The sequence below is a fragment of the Hyla sarda genome, chromosome 10, assembly GCF_029499605.1.
Source record: "Hyla sarda isolate aHylSar1 chromosome 10, aHylSar1.hap1, whole genome shotgun sequence".
NCBI lineage: Eukaryota > Metazoa > Chordata > Amphibia > Anura > Hylidae > Hyla > Hyla sarda.
The window spans coordinates 103,096,392-103,113,030 of NC_079198.1; the positions used below are offsets into that span (position 1 = coordinate 103,096,392).

At 45.0% G+C, this 16,639-nt stretch overlaps 1 protein-coding gene across 1 annotated transcript in view; it reads left to right on the forward strand.

The window, feature by feature from the left end:
• CFAP74 (cilia and flagella associated protein 74) overlaps positions 1–16,639 on the forward strand; it is a 194,771-nt gene that overhangs the window by 80,853 nt on the left and 97,279 nt on the right. The window contains exons 21-22 of the mRNA XM_056543666.1: positions 13,849–13,970; position 14,605. Coding sequence (XP_056399641.1) covers positions 13,849–13,970; position 14,605 — 123 coding nt within the window. The remainder of the gene's footprint in view (positions 1–13,848; positions 13,971–14,604; positions 14,606–16,639) is intronic.

Genomic DNA, 16,639 nt, shown 5'->3' on the forward strand with positions numbered 1-16,639 from the left:
TAGTCCAGACAGTAATGGAAATCCAGACAATAATGAAATGTCCCGTATTTTGAGTAAATATCTGAGATAATATGAGATGACAATTAAGAAATATAATTACCAGCCTGGTAAATTCCTCAGCCGTGATCACCTTAGGACAAGAGGTGAGGTCCGCAATGCTTGGGTGGTATACAACGCTGGCATGCGTTACCACGGCGGTCTGCCTTCCACAGACCAAGATGGAATTGGAATTGTGCCGCTCCCAAGGTGCTCGCTGATAGATGGTAACAAACAGCTTCTGGATGCAGACCTCGTGGTGTCCTATGGCGTGTGACGTCACAGGCAATTGGCAAGACTGCCTGGATACTGGATCAGGATAATACGGCTGGCTGGATGAAGATCTTTGGCTGCAATCAGAACTGGTCTGAAAATCCTCAGGTAAGTATGTGCTCAATAGGTATTGGTGATACAATATACTTTTTAAAAACACCTAGATGCGTTTCAGGGCACTTGTTTGTCAAAACGGCCCTTTCCTCAGTAGGCATATATCCTGAGGAAAGGGCTGTTTATACAAACAAGTGCCCTGAAATGCATCTATGTGTTTTTAAAAAGTATATTGTATCACCGATACCTATTGAGCGCGTACTTACCTGAGGATTTTCAGACCAGTTCTGATTGCAGCCAAAGATCTTCATCCAGCCAGCCGTACTATCCTGATCCAGTATCCAGGCAGTCTTGCCGATTGCCTGTGGTAGAGGAGGAAGAAGCCCATTGCATGACATCCAGGACCTTCCTGATATTATCCGAGGCTTGTCCGCCTTGTCTGAGTATTAAGTTGACGGGCCAGAATGGAGGTGAGAATTTTGGTGTCCAGATTAATGAGGGATATGGGGCGGTAGTTAGATACAAGAGAGGGGTCCTTAAGGGGTTTAGGGATAACAGTGATTAGAGCATCCAGATATTCAGAGAGAAGAGGCATGAGTATGGGGAAGAGGCAAAGCATTCAGAGGCATGAGCATGGAAAAGGCTATTAAAAAGGGAGACCAATTGAGGGGATAGGATAGAAGAGAAGAGAATTTCTCATAGTATTGGGCCCATCAGGGCCAGGCGCTTTGCCCAATTTCAAAGAGGCAATAGTAAAAGAGATGTCCTCAAAAGAAATAGGAGCATTAAGAAAGTCCCTATCTTCCGAGGAGAGAGAAGGTAAAGCAATAGAGTGGAGAAAAGACAAGTGAGGGTGAAAGTGAGGCAGTTGGTCAGGAGCAGAATACAGGATAGAGAAGTAAGAATGGAAGTCGTCATAGATACGACTGGGATGAGAGGAGCAGGAGACAGGGCGCAGCTGGATACTATGAACATAGTTGAGGTGCTGTTGTTGCTTAAACATCCTTGCCAATAATTTGTCAGGTTTGTTAGCGAAACGATAGTATGTTGCTCTTGACCAGCGCAGAGCCTTCTCTACTCGGGTAGATAAAACAGCATCCAGTGGACCCTGACCTCCTGCAGTTCCCTAGAAAGATAAAGAGAAGGGTACCTCTGATGAGCCAAAGAAAGCCTCTCCATTTTATGTTCTAGGGCTGCCCGATGACAGTCTTACTCCCATTTCAACTGGAAGCAACCAACATTATTCTCGCACCATGCATCAGCTCACGGACCATTATGCTCGTGCCATGCATCAGCTAGCTGTAATTAGGGAAAGGAAGAATACTTAATTTTCTGCTGAGATTTAGACCTCACCAAGGGTGTAGGGGAGGACTATCCAATTTCCCATTTAACACAAAATTAAAATCCCCCGCCCACAATAACACATCATAAGTAAATTAGGATAAACTCTGGCACATAGTGTGAAAAAAGGAGGTAGGGTTAATGTTAGGAGCATATGAGTTAACAAGGCATAATCGGTGCCCATAAAGGGAACCCAATAAAATAACATAGAGACCTTCTGAGCCAATATGAGAGTATTCAATCTCAAAAGGTAAATTATTATGAATACAAATAACAACACCCCTGCATTTAGACAGAAAGGAAGACATACATACTCTAGAATAATGTTAATGCAAAAACCTAGGACAAGAAGAGGGTATGAAATGGGATTCTTGGAGGCAAATAAAGTCCGGGCGGTGTTTTACATAGTCACTGAATGCCTTCCGTTGTTTTGAAGGGGAATTGAACCCACTAACATTATGGGACAATATCTTACACATTTATACGGTGCGATCCATAAAGAAAAAAAGGAACTGGCAGACATCACATAGATAGTACAAAAGAGGAAAGTGGAGAGAAAAGAAGCCCAAAAGAGCAAACAAAGAGCTGGAAAGCCAGAACAAATATTAGCTCGGACTGGTATACTTCCAGGCTCACAGACTGGGTAGAGGGCGGCTCACGATGGGGGGGGGGGACGAGGTGGGAGAAGCCCGCTGAGGAGATGGAACTTGAGTCCAGGTGCGGGTTGGGTGAGAGCCCCTTTGAGGCAGTGCCGTGGGAGCTGACCAGCTGATGTTCTCCTTTGCAAGGGCCTCCTGGGCATCAGAGAGGAATCGGATCTACGTAGGAACAGCCATTAACCTGGAAGGCCTGGGAGAATGGGAACACCCATCTGTATTTAACATTTTCTCGGGTAAGAGCAACGGTGATAGGCGAAGCTGGTTTAGCCTCTCAAGGGTGGAAGGAGAAAGGTCTGAATAAAATCTCACCTTGGGCGGCATATCGGAAGAGCAGGTAAGTTGCGTGCAGCAAAGAGCAGCTGGTCTCTCACCTCGGAGTAGTGAAGCTTAAGCACAACATCCCTCGGTATATCCGGAGAGCGAGGGTGGGCCAAGGCCCGGTGCACCCGGTCCATTCGTAGTAACTCAGGCTCGAGTTGCAGCATAAGGGCCTGGAACATAGAGTCATCTACAGCCTGGAGGTTTCTCCTTCCCGGAGGCCCCTGATGCGAATGTTTGCCCGCTGTGAACGATTTTCAAGATCCTCCAGTTTAAGTTCCAAGGCCTCTAACTTGCAGAGTGGGAGTCAATATCTTTACAATCAGTCTCGGCAGCGTCCGCCAGCTCGTCTAGCTTGATTTTATTGTCAGAGACCCGCTGGCCTAGCTCGTGGATCTGGGCTGTAAAATCCGTAATGGCCTTTTTCAGTTCGGCCCGGAAAAGTTGCTGAATATTGTGCAACATGTCCTCAGGAGACATTTGGGCTTGGCCCGCGCTGTCATCTTCATCAGACGCCAGCGTTGTGTTGAGACGGCCACCATATTGGGCCCAGGGGAGGCCCTGAAAAAGTCCAGAATAGGCTGCGAGAGACCCAGGGAAAGCTTCTTAATCCTCTTCCTGGTGGATAGGGACATAGTTAGGAAGCAGTAGGGCAAAAACCACAGCTGTAGGAGCCTAATAGGCACTGAGAGAAGCTAGTTAGAGGGAGACCGACGCGGAGCTCACATCACCTGTGTCTTGTGTCGTGAGCTGCGCCCATGAAAGCTTGAGAAAGATCCTGGAGAGGATCGAAACGTCGCTGCTTTGTCACATTTTCAGATGGAATAAATCCACATTTTTTTCACCTTTATGGAGTGCTGCACTGGTTCTATTTTTTTGTATGCTTTGGAATCTCAGGACTCAGTTCTTTTAAGTAGCTTGCACCCAGCACTTTTCTATTTTTTTAAGGGAGTGCTGTTGTTTTTTGTTTTTTATATATACATATATAAGAAGGAAAAGCAGCACTACAGAAAAGGTTTGTGAATGGTTGCAAATAGCCTCAAGATCCTGGTGGCAGATCCTTAGATATACAGAAAACTAAAGGGAAGCAGCACTCCCATGTGATACAAAAAAGACTTGGTCTTTATTCACACAAATGAGAAGCCTTGACAATGGCTGGGTGAGCTGGCCAAAACGTCACCTTCACATTTGTGTGAATAAAGACAAAGTCTTTTTTGCATCACATGGAAGTGCTGTTGCCATTTCATTTTATATATATATATATATATATATATATATATATCCAGCATGGCGGCCGGAGGTCCTCTCACCTGGCCCCGGCCGTCTCCCGGGGTCTTCTGCTCTGGTCTGAGATCGAGCAGACCAGAGCAGAAAATGACCGATAACACTGATCAGTGCTATGCCCTATGCATAGCACTGAACAGTATTAGCAATCAAATGATTGTTATCAATAGTCCCCCATGAGGACTATTAAAGTGTAAAAAAAAAAAAAAAGTTAAAATATTGAAAAATCCCCTTCCCCAATAAAAAGGTAAAACGTCAGTTTTTCCCATTTTACCCCCCAAAAAGCGTAAAAAAAATTATTAATACACATATTTGGTATTGCCACGTGGGTAAAAGTCTGAACTATCAAAATATATTGTTAATTATCCCGTACGGTGAACAGAGAAAATGTAAAAAGTCCAAAATTGCTGCTTTTTTGTCACATTTTATAAAAAAAAACCATAAAAAATGAATAAAAAGTAAAACCTAAGCAATAGTGGTACCGATAAAAACTACAGATCATGGCGCAAAAAATCAGCCCCAGTATATGGAAAAATTGGAAAGTTATAGGTGGTCAAAATAGGGCATTTTCAAACATACTAATTTTGTTAAAATAGTTTGAGATTTTTTTTAAGCAGTACAATTATAGAAAAGCATATAACATGGGTATCATTTTAATCGTATTGACCCACAGAATAAAGAAAACATGTATTTTTTACCGTAAAGTGTACAGCTTGAAAACAAAATCTTCCAAAATTTGCTAAAATGCGATTTTCTTTTCAATATTCCCACATAAATAATATTCGTTTGGTTGCGCCGTACATTTTATGGTAAATTAAGTGATGTAATTACAAAGTACAATTGGTGTGTTACGCCGAGCGCTCCGGGTCCCCGCTCCTCCCCGGAGCGCTCGCAACATCCTCGCAATCGCAGCGCCCCGGTCAGACCCGCACCCCGGCTCCCGTACCTGACTCGCTCTCCGTCGGTCCTGTCCCGGCGCGCGCGGCCCCGCTCCTTAGGGCGCGCGCGCGCCGGGTCTCTACGATTTAAAGGGCCACTGCGCCGCTGATTGGCGCAGTTGGTTTAATTAGTGTATTCACCTGTGCACTTCCCTATATAACCTCATTTCCCCTGCACTCCCTCGCCGGATCTTGTTGCCATCGTGCCAGTGAAAGCGTTTCCCAGTGTGTTCCTAGCCTGTGTTCCAGACCTCCTGCCGTTGCCCCTGACTACGATCCTTGCTGCCTGCCCCGACCTTCTGCTACGTCCGACCTTGCTCTTGTCTACTCCCTTGTACCGCGCCTATCTTCAGCAGTCAGAGAGGTTGAGCCGTTGCTAGTGGATACGACCTGGTTGCTACCGCCGCTGCAAGACCATCCCGCTTTGCGGCGGGCTCTGGTGAAAACCAGTAGCAGCTTAGAACCGGTCCACTAGCACGGTCCACGCCAATCCCTCTCTGGCACAGAGGATCCACCTCCTGCCAGCCGAATCGTGACAGTAGATCCGGCCATGGATCCCGCTGAAGTTCCACTGCCAGTTGTCGCCGACCTCACCACGGTGGTCGCCCAGCAGTCGCAACAGATAGCGCAACAAGGCCACCAGCTGTCTCAACTGACCGTGATGCTACAGCAGCTACTACCACAGCTCCAGCAATCATCTCCTCCGCCAGCTCCTGCACCTCCTCCGCAGCGAGTGGCCGCTTCCGGCCTACGACTATCCTTGCTGGATAAATTTGATGGGGACTCTAAGTTTTGCCGTGGCTTTCTTTCACAATGTTCCCTGCACTTGGAGATGATGTCGGACCAGTTTCCTACTGAAAGGTCTAAGGTGGCTTTCGTAGTCAGCCTTCTGTCCGGAAAAGCTCTGTCATGGGCCACACCACTCTGGGACCGCAATGACCCCATCACTGCCTCTGTACACTCCTTCTTCACGGAGATTCGAAGTGTCTTTGAGGAACCTGCCCGAGCCTCTTCTGCTGAGACTGCCCTGCTGAACCTGGTCCAGGGTAATTCTTCCGTTGGCGAGTACGCCATCCAATTCCGTACTCTTGCTTCCGAATTATCTTGGAATAATGAGGCCCTCTGCGCGACCTTTAAAAAAGGCCTATCCAGCAACATTAAAGATGTTCTGGCCGCACGAGAAATTCCTGCTAACCTGCATGAACTTATTCATCTAGCCACTCGCATTGACATGCGTTTTTCCGAAAGGCGTCAGGAGCTCCGCCAGGATATGGACTTTGTTCGTACGAGGCGTTTTTTCTCCCCGGCTCCTCTCTCCTCTGGTCCTCTGCAATCCGTTCCTGTGCCTCCCGCCGTGGAGGCTATGCAAGTTGACCGGTCTCGCTTGACACCTCAAGAGAGGACACGACGCCGCATGGAGAATCTGTGCCTGTACTGTGCCAGTACCGAACACTTCCTGAAGGATTGTCCTATCCGTCCTCCCCGCCTGGAAAGACGTACGCTGACTCCGCACAAAGGGGAGACAGTTCTTGATGTCTACTCTGCTTCTCCACGCCTTACTGTGCCTGTGCGGATATCTTCCTCCATCTTCTCTACTATGGCCTTCTTGGACTCCGGATCTGCAGGAAATTTTATTTTGGCCTCTCTCATCAACAGGTTCAACATCCCGGTGACCAGACTCGCCAGACTTCTCTACATCAATTGTGTTAACAATCAAAGATTGGACTGTACCGTGCGTTACCGCACGGAACCCCTCCTAATGTGCATCGGACCTCATCACGAAAAAATTGAGTTTTTGGTCCTCTCCAATTGCACTTCCGAAATTCTCCTTGGATTACTGTGGCTTCAACGCCATTCCCCAACCCTTGATTGGTCCACAGGAGAAATCAAGAGCTGGGGTACTTCTTGTTTCAAGGACTGTCTTAAACCGGTTCCCAGTACTCCCTGCCGTGACCCTGTGGTTCCCCCTGTAACCGGTCTCCCTAAGGCTTATATGGACTATGCTGACGTATTTTGCAAAAAGCAAGCTGAGACTTTACCTCCTCACAGGCCTTATGACTGTCCTATTGACCTCCTCCCGGGCACTACTCCACCCCGGGGCAGAATTTATCCTCTGTCCGCTCCAGAGACTCTTGCTATGTCTGAATACATCCAGGAAAATTTAAAAAAGGGGTTTATCCGCAAATCCTCCTCTCCTGCCGGAGCTGGATTTTTTTTTGTGTCCAAAAAAGATGGCTCCCTGCGTCCTTGCATTGATTACCGCGGACTTAATAAAATCACGGTAAAGAACCGCTACCCTCTACCTCTTATCTCAGAACTCTTTGATCGCCTTCAAGGTGCCCACATCTTTACCAAACTGGACTTAAGAGGTGCTTATAATCTCATCCGCATCAGGGAGGGGGACGAATGAAAGACTGCATTTAACACCAGAGATGGACACTTTGAGTATCTGGTCATGCCCTTTGGCCTGTGCAACGCCCCTGCCGTCTTCCAAGACTTTGTTAATGAAATTTTTCGTGATCTCTTATATTCCTGTGTTGTTGTGTATCTGGACGATATTCTGATTTTTTCTGCCAACTTAGAAGAACACCGCCAGCATGTCCGCATGGTTCTTCAGAGACTTCGAGACAATCAACTTTATGCCAAAATGGAGAAATGTCTGTTTGAATGTCAATCTCTTCCTTTCCTAGGATACTTGGTCTCTGGCCAGGGATTACAAATGGACCCGGATAAACTCTCTGCCGTCTTGGATTGGCCACGCCCCTCCGGACTCCGTGCTATCCAACGTTTTTTGGGGTTCGCCAATTATTACAGACAATTTATTCCACACTTTTCCACCATTGTAGCTCCTATCGTGGCTTTAACCAAGAAAAATGCCAATCCCAAGTCCTGGTCTCCCCAAGCGGAAGACGCATTTAAACGGCTCAAGTCTGCCTTTTCTTCTGCTCCCGTGCTCTCCAGACCTGACCCATCTAAACCCTTCCTATTGGAGGTAGATGCCTCCTCAGTGGGAGCTGGAGCGGTCCTTCTACAAAAAAATTCTTCCGGGCATGCTGTTACTTGTGGTTTTTTTTCTAGGACCTTCTCTCTGGCGGAGAGAAACTACTCCATCGGGGATCGAGAACTACTGGCCATTAAATTGGCACTTGAGGAATGGAGACATCTGCTGGAGGGATCAAAATTTCCAGTTATCATTTACACCGATCACAAGAATCTCTCCTATCTCCAGTCTGCCCAACGGCTGAACCCTCGCCAGGCCAGGTGGTCGTTGTTCTTTGCCCGTTTTAACTTTGAAATTCATTTTCGCCCTGCCGACAAGAACATTAGGGCCGATGCCCTCTCTCGTTCCTCGGATGCCTCGGAAGCAGAGGTCTCTCCGCAACACATCATTCCTCCTGACTGTCTGATCTCCACTTCCCCAGCCTCCATCAGGCAAACTCCTCCAGGGAAGACCTTCGTTTCTCCACGCCAACGTCTCGGGATTCTCAGATGGGGTCACTCCTCCCACCTCGCAGGCCATGGGGGCATCAAAAAGTCCCTGCAACTCATCTCTCGTTTCTATTGGTGGCCGACTCTGGAGACGGATGTTGTTGATTTTGTGCGGGCCTGTACTGTCTGTGCCCGGGATAAGACTCCTCGCCAGAAGCCTGCTGGTCTCCTTCATCCTCTGCCTGTCCCCGAACAGCCTTGGTCACTGATTGGTATGGACTTTATTACTGACCTACCCCCATCCCGTGGCAACACTGTTGTTTGGGTGGTCGTTGATCGATTTTCCAAGATGGCACATTTTATTCCTCTTCCTGGTCTTCCTTCAGCGCCTCAGTTGGCTAAACAATTTTTTGTACACATTTTTCGTCTTCACGGTTTGCCCACGCAGATCGTCTCGGATAGAGGCGTCCAATTCGTGTCTAAATTCTGGAGGGCCCTCTGTAAACAGCTCAAGATTAAATTAAACTTCTCTTCTTCTTATCATCCCCAATCCAATGGGCAAGTAGAAAGAATTAACCAGGTCCTGGGTGACTATTTACGGCATTTTGTTTCCTCCCGCCAGGATGACTGGGCAGATCTTCTACCATGGGCCGAATTCTCATACAACTTCAGAGTCTCTGAATCTTCTGCTAAGTCCCCATTTTTCGTGGTGTACGGCCGTCACCCTCTTCCCCCCCCTCCCTACTCCCTTGCCCTCTGGTTTGCCCGCTGTGGATGAAGTAACTCGTGATCTTTCCACCATATGGAAAGAGACCCAAAATTCTCTTTTACAGGCTTCATCCCGCATGAAAAGGTTTGCCGATAAGAAAAGAAGAACCCCCCCCATTTTTGCTCCCGGAGACAAGGTATGGCTCTCCGCTAAATATGTCCGCTTTCGTGTCCCCAGTTACAAACTGGGACCACGCTATCTTGGTCCTTTCAAAGTCTTGTGCCAGATTAATCCTGTCTCTTACAAACTCCTTCTTCCTCCTTCTCTTCGTATTCCCAATGCCTTCCATGTCTCTCTCCTTAAACCACTCATCATCAACCGTTTCTCTCCCAAACTTGTTTCTCCCACTCCTGTTTCCGGTTCTTCTGACATCTTCTCCGTAAAGGAGATACTGGCCTCCAAGACGGTCAGAGGAAAAAGATTTTTTTTGGTAGATTGGGAGGGCTGTGGTCCTGAAGAGAGATCCTGGGAACCTGAGGACAATATCCTAGACAAAAGTCTGGTCCTCAGGTTCTCAGGCTCCAAGAAGAGGGGGAGACCCAAGGGGGGGGGGTACTGTTACGCCGAGCGCTCCGGGTCCCCGCTCCTCCCCGGAGCGCTCGCAACATCCTCGCAATCGCAGCGCCCCGGTCAGACCTGCTGACCGGGTGCGCTGCGATACCTCTTCCAGCCGGGATGCGATGCGGGTGGCGCCCGCTCGCGATGCGCACCCCGGCTCCCGTACCTGACTCGCTCTCCGTCGGTCCTGTACTGGCGCGCGCGGCCCCGCTCCTTAGGGCGCGCGCGCGCCGGGTCTCTACGATTTAAAGGGCCACTGCGCCGCTGATTGGCGCAGTTGGTTTAATTAGTGTATTCACCTGTGCACTTCCCTATATAACCTCATTTCCCCTGCACTCCCTCGCCGGATCTTGTTGCCATCGTGCCAGTGAAAGCGTTTCCCAGTGTGTTCCTAGCCTGTGTTCCAGACCTCCTGCCGTTGCCCCTGACTACGATCCTTGCTGCCTGCCCCGACCTTCTGCTACGTCCGACCTTGCTCTTGTCTACTCCCTTGTACCGCGCCTATCTTCAGCAGTCAGAGAGGTTGAGCCGTTGCTAGTGGATACGACCTGGTTGCTACCGCCGCTGCAAGACCATCCCGCTTTGCGGCGGGCTCTGGTGAAAACCAGTAGCAGCTTAGAACCGGTCCACTAGCACGGTCCACGCCAATCCCTCTCTGGCACAGAGGATCCACCTCCTGCCAGCCGAATCGTGACATGGTGACGCAAAAAAACAAGCCCTCATATGGGTCTGTGGATGGAAATATAAAAGAGTTATGATTTTTAGAAGGCGAGAAGGAAAAACGAAAATGCAAAAATAAAATTGGTCTGGTCCTTAAGGGGTTAAAACAAGTAAACAGACCCAGCAAGTTAGTTTCCCAGTTCAGTAGTTCTGGGTTTATTGTAATAATTCACATACAGCAGCAAGTTCTGTTTGCAGCATGCAGTATAACAAAAGTTAAACGTCTTTTACATTTGATTCTTCACATGAGCATAAACCGGACCAATCTCTCTCTGATTTCTGTGAATAAGACACCTTTAACACTGATAGTCTTCTCAAAATCAGCATTGTGGTCTGCCCACAAGAGGGAGTGCTAAGTTTACTTCACTGCATTGTCACAATTTGGAAAAGACAGTGGAGGATACAGGAGATGTCATCCATGTCAATCAAGGTTTGTTGGGTAACAGGTAAAAACTCTTAGACACGTATGTATACAAGTGCATATGCCCCTTCAGCCCACATTTAAAGGTTTTAAAGCTTTTTTTCTCTAAGTTTTATACTTTAAAGTGGTATTCCTGCCCCCTCTATTCATGTGTATGGGAGGTGGCATGACGGCCACCACGCCCCCTCCCATAGACTTGAACAGAGGGGGAGTAGGGGATAAGATGTCTTTGGCCGGAATACCCCTTTAATGCTGGCCACAAGCATGCATACATTTAGAAAGTTATTTACGTGAAGTATAAGAACTAAACAAACGTAAAGTTTCATAAAAAAAGCCCTCAAGCGTTAACAGTGTAAATTTGGACCCATGATCTGGCTGGGACTTGCAGTCACAATACGGCCACAAAAATGTGCCCTTATTATCCTTTTGTGAATCTGGCCTGAGAGTAACTATGGGCACACATGGGTCCAATTGTCTTCATCATGAAGCAAGCTTCTTCATGTCAGAGCCTCAAACAGCAGACATACCTTCGGGAACAGTGTGGAATAAATGGGCACTGAGACTAGGTGAGTTACTAATAGTTTTACCCACAATGCAACGCGTTTCACAGACTGGTCCGCTTCCTCAGGCATTGCTGTTTACCTAGTGTGGAGAGGCTGCAGAGACCCTCCACACGTTACCCTATGGTTGTACTTGGATTGGAGTACAACCGCCAGCGGTAGCCGCAATCCACATTGAGCGTTACCATATACTGAGCACTCCCGGTTCCTTTTATTTTTTACATGTCAGAGCCTGACTGGCTTAGGTTCAACTCCCAAGGTTTCTAACAAACATCTTATCCTAGTATGATATGGCTGGCAACTTATTTTAAATAAATGCCTGTTTATATTTTATAGCTCTCCCCTCTATGATGTCCACTTAATATCATAGTATCATAGTTTGTAAAGGTGAAAAAAACTAAAACATAAGCCCATTTTACATGTATACACCTAATGAAGGAATGACTACAAATTAACCCCTACAAATTGAAGAGTTTTTCCAGGAATAGAAAAACAGAGTTAATTTCTTTCCAAAAGTCTGTCTCTGTCTGTCTCCAGGTTGGGTGTGGTTCTGCAGCTCAGTTCCATTGAAGTGAATGGAGCCAAGTTGTAGTACCACACATAACCTGGAGACAGACAGACGGAGCGTAAAAAAAAAAAAAAAAAAGACCTCTGTTTTTCTATTCCTGGATAACCCTTTAAAGCATAAAATGATGGCTATGTGCTTCCAACTTTTTGACTAGGTACTATTTGCATGATGGATTTGTCATTATAAAGCAATAAAGTATAATCCATAAAAAATGGAATGAGAGAACTTGTTTGACTTGCATGGAGCCTGAGCAGATTGCCATCAAACTCCTTTGGATTGAATTGAAATGCTGCCTGTATGCTAGACCTCACCATCCTCGCATCAGTGCCTTTTATAAATGATCCTTATTCCTAAATGAAATGGAGCCCTGCTACTCTTTCAGTAAGAAGAAATACAGAAATATTTTAAAACTACATTTTTTTCCGCTCAGTTTTCCTTTGCTCTGTATATTTCATTTACTCTAGAAGTGTGATCAGGGAATTTTCTCTAAATAAATTTGAATCATAGGATGGTTATTTGTTTGATCTACTCTACCCAATAGTGCTATTAGGCTTTCCTTCATTTTGTAAACTAATCAGAAGTTGCCTAAAACTCTCTAGATACTTATTGTTGTCTTTTTCCTTCCATGTACTGTTAACATTTAAAGGGGTACTCCACCCCTAGACATCTTATCCCCTATCCAAAGAATAAGGTATAAGATGTCTGATTGCGGGGGTCCCACAGATGGGGACCCCAGCAATATAGCATGCGGCACCCACCTGTTACTGCTCCGGAAGCGCTGGAGGGTCTGGCTCCCGACTATGGGAAAGGAAGATCATGAAGCCCCTGTGTGACATCACGCCCCACCCCCTCAATGCAAGTCTATGGGAGGGGGCGTGACGGCTGTCATGCCCCCTCCCATAGACTTGCATTGTGTGGGCGGGGCGGGCGTGATGTCATGATCTTGCGTTCCCATGGTCGGGAGCCAGACCCTCCAGCGCTTCCGGAGCAGTAACAGGTGGGTTCCACATGCTATATTGCGGGGGTCCCCAGCTACGGGACCCCCGCGATCAGACATCTTATCCCCTATCCTTTGGATAGGGGATAAGATGTCTAGGGGTGGAGCACCCCTTTAAAGGCTTTATGTGCAAAGGTTTTCTTTTTTGTTTTTTTGTAAAACTGTTTATTGAATTTTTTTTGAAAAGAACATTTTTATATAGTTACAGACAGAAAACAACAAATCAAAGAGAAGTTTACACAACTTGGTTAGGAAAGAACAGCAATTTTTGTATGTAGTCGTGCTGTTTTGCAGTGTTTTTACACAAAGCAAATCACATTACAATATTTGCACAGTAGGCTCTTTTCAACTAAGGGTACATTTCCAGCAGAGTACCCCTTTAAGGCTGGTGCTTGAAAATTTCATTATTTGCAGATCACAGCGACACCTGCTATTTACCAGATTTTAATAACCTAATGGCTTTTCCTTTTTTATGTTGCATTTTTAATTTTTGAGCAGTGTTTAAGATTTGTGGCGCTCGTAAGCCTCAAGTGCCATACCTTTTGTGATGCCCCCTTTCATAGAGCAACTGTGTTGCGCCTTGTGTAGTTGCAGAGATCACATTTTGCTAAGACAGCTCTGTATTCAACATTGAAAAAAAAGTCTCATGCACTTGATATAACACAGATCTTTATTACAACACGCACAATCTGTGAGACCATACCATACTGTCATTCTGCATAATACAGAGATTTATATTATCAAAAAGGGACATGTCCCAATGTATAACATTAGTAACATATTTCTACGGCTCCATAATACTGAACCCTAAAAACTCTATATACAGGCTCCATGAACACTGTCCTAAAAGTTTGTGGTTAACCTTTATGAAATGTCTTACCCTTCAGTCCACTTGAGTCATGTAAAGAATGATTTATTTTCAGATTCCTGTGACAGCCACTGGGTCTGCTATTGACGTTCCTGTGTATGTTCCAAATTGTAACATTGACCTGAAAATCTGCATGTATGATCGCCTCTATCAGGACAGCATTGTTGTTAAAAACAGGTAAGAAATTCAGATTTTATGAGATGAGAAAAAAAATCGATGTTTTTTTTTTTTTTTCGAGAAGCATTGCCACTTTCATACATAAATTACATCTGGTATTGCAGCTCGGCCTCATTCAAGCCAGTGAGGATAGGCAATAGGTGAGTGAGATGCACCATAAAACAAAATGAATATGTTAGGCCACATTCACACGGCAAAATTTCCGAGTGGGATCTGGCGGAAAAATTCTAGTCTGAAAATTCTGTTGCAGCATAGTCTTATTGTTTTCAATAGGATTCAGCTGGATCGTGCACATGCCGTAAACATCTGGCGTCAATTTTAATTCCTTCCTCTGCAGAACGAATTGACAATGCGCTCAGAAATAATGCAGTGCCGTCTATAGAGATGGCGCATTTCTGAACAGTTCTAGCGCCAACTGATGGCTCTGTGTTTGCTGCAGGCAGAATGTCTGGCTGAAAATTATGCTGTGCGAACATAGCCTTACTGGAAAACGAATTCTAATCTCATAAACCATTCTAATACAAATGAATGTGGTAAACCAAACTCGTAGTAATGTATAAATTTTACATCTAAAAATGTTATAAATGTTTTAATTTAATAATTCTATTTTATTATTTATGAAGGAACATTTTAGGGTTGTACTATGTCTTTATAGGATATTATACAATTTTAGTTCTTATCTAATATCTGACCTATTTTTCCACCTATTTCACTGCCTTTAAAAATAACCTTTTACGCCGTGAGTACCAATAAAACTTGGAACATAGTGCTCATACTGCATCAATTTTGATTCCTGATCTTCACACTGTGCACCTCAGTTACATAATGTTTCCAAGAGAATTTATGCTACCTAAAGTACAGACTATGTATTATAGAAATGTTCTTTAACCACGAGCGGTAGCATGCAAAAAATATAAAACAGCACAGCAATTTGAGTGATTTTCAGGAGGATTTGGATGATTCAGACTAGAGGCTAAATGCAAGGAGCCATCCATATATGTATTATGCATGAAACTTGTTAATCTCCTTTTACTTTGATGTTTGACAAGCAGAGGTTAATACCACCTGAACCCTTCCTACGTAATTGCCTAAAAGAGAAAAATAAACTTTCCAATTATAGGGACAAAATGTTATGCTGAAGAGTAACCTTACATTAGAATATTTCCATTTCATACATTTAATCTCAGGAGGCAGCAGCGGAAGGAGAAATCCTTTCTGATATTGTGGAGAAACCTTTGAAGGAGACCTCACTGTATATAGATAGCAAACATGGCACAAAGGACAATGGTGATGATCTAACATTCCAGTAAGCCAGATCAAATAAAACAATTACTGTATGAATTGGTTCTAGGACAACCATTGTAAGTAGTAACTATTGTAACTTGGCAGCATTGCTCTATGGAAAACCAATAATTGCTTTTGAAGCCCCTAAAATGTCATCTCATAATAATGCAAAATGAAGGTTTAGCAAGAAGATAAAGCTGATAACAATAGAAATAAAGCAAGTCCTTACCTGTAAAATCCAGAAGGAGCTTCTTGAACTTTTTCCATGGTGCTGACAATAGCTTATTCAGGATTTTGTAAAGTTAACACAATGCACCAGAAAAATAAAATGGAGCTGTTCTTACATACTGAGCAAAGGTCTAAGGCTAAGTTCACATGTAAAAACCACAGTATGCATGGGGTATCAGCACTCCCCTAAATGGCATCCACATGACATTAGCCTTATTGATTGACATGGCAGCAAGAGGCCTTATCAAAGCCTCTATGGCTGTCATGGTAGATCTGACTTGCTTATACAAGTCCCTTAAGGGAGATTTCCAGAGAAAAAGGAACTTATCCCCTATCCACAGATAGGGGATAAGTAGCTGATCGCAGGGGTCCAACCGCTGGGACCCAGCGCTCTATGAAGAGTGTGTGCTGCAGCCGGCGCTCACTCCATTCATTCCTATACGAGCGATGAAATGACCCAAGTACAGCTGTCGGGCATCATCTGTGCTCCCATAGAAATGAATGGAGCATGTGCCTTCTACTAGTAGACAACACGCGCTCCTCACTGAGAGCCCCAGACGGTCTTGTCCTGGAGATCGTGGGGGCCCCAACGGTTGGATCCCCACAATTATCAAAAGTCTAAGCAACAAAAACATTTGGTATCTCTGGTATGGAAATTAAAAAATATAAGCAAAAAAAAAACAACAAACACCCATTAACCAAATTGCTGATTTTGCTCACCTTCCATCCAAGAAGAAAATGCAATGACAAGCCTTTAAAATGTCCTATTTAACCCAAAATGGTATACATAAAAAAAAAGAGCCTCACTCTGCCCCATTGATAGAAAAAATAAGTTATTTGGTCAGAATATAGCATGCAATTTTACAAAGTAGTAAAACAAAACAAGGTATTACAGTATTCATACTGACCAACAGAATAAAGATAACATGCTATTTTTTCATAAATAAAAAAATTGCTGATTTTTTTTTTCAAATTCACCCAAAACTAACTGCAATAAAGACAGCGGAAGATGAGTCGGCAAGGTCAGCCCTGTAATGCATAATTTTCTGTAAAATAAACCCAGTATAGGACATTGAAACTAGTTTTAGACAATGCATTGGTCTCTTAGCTTGGAAATGTATTTACAGCATCCTTATGTTCAATATTTTCTTTTTCTT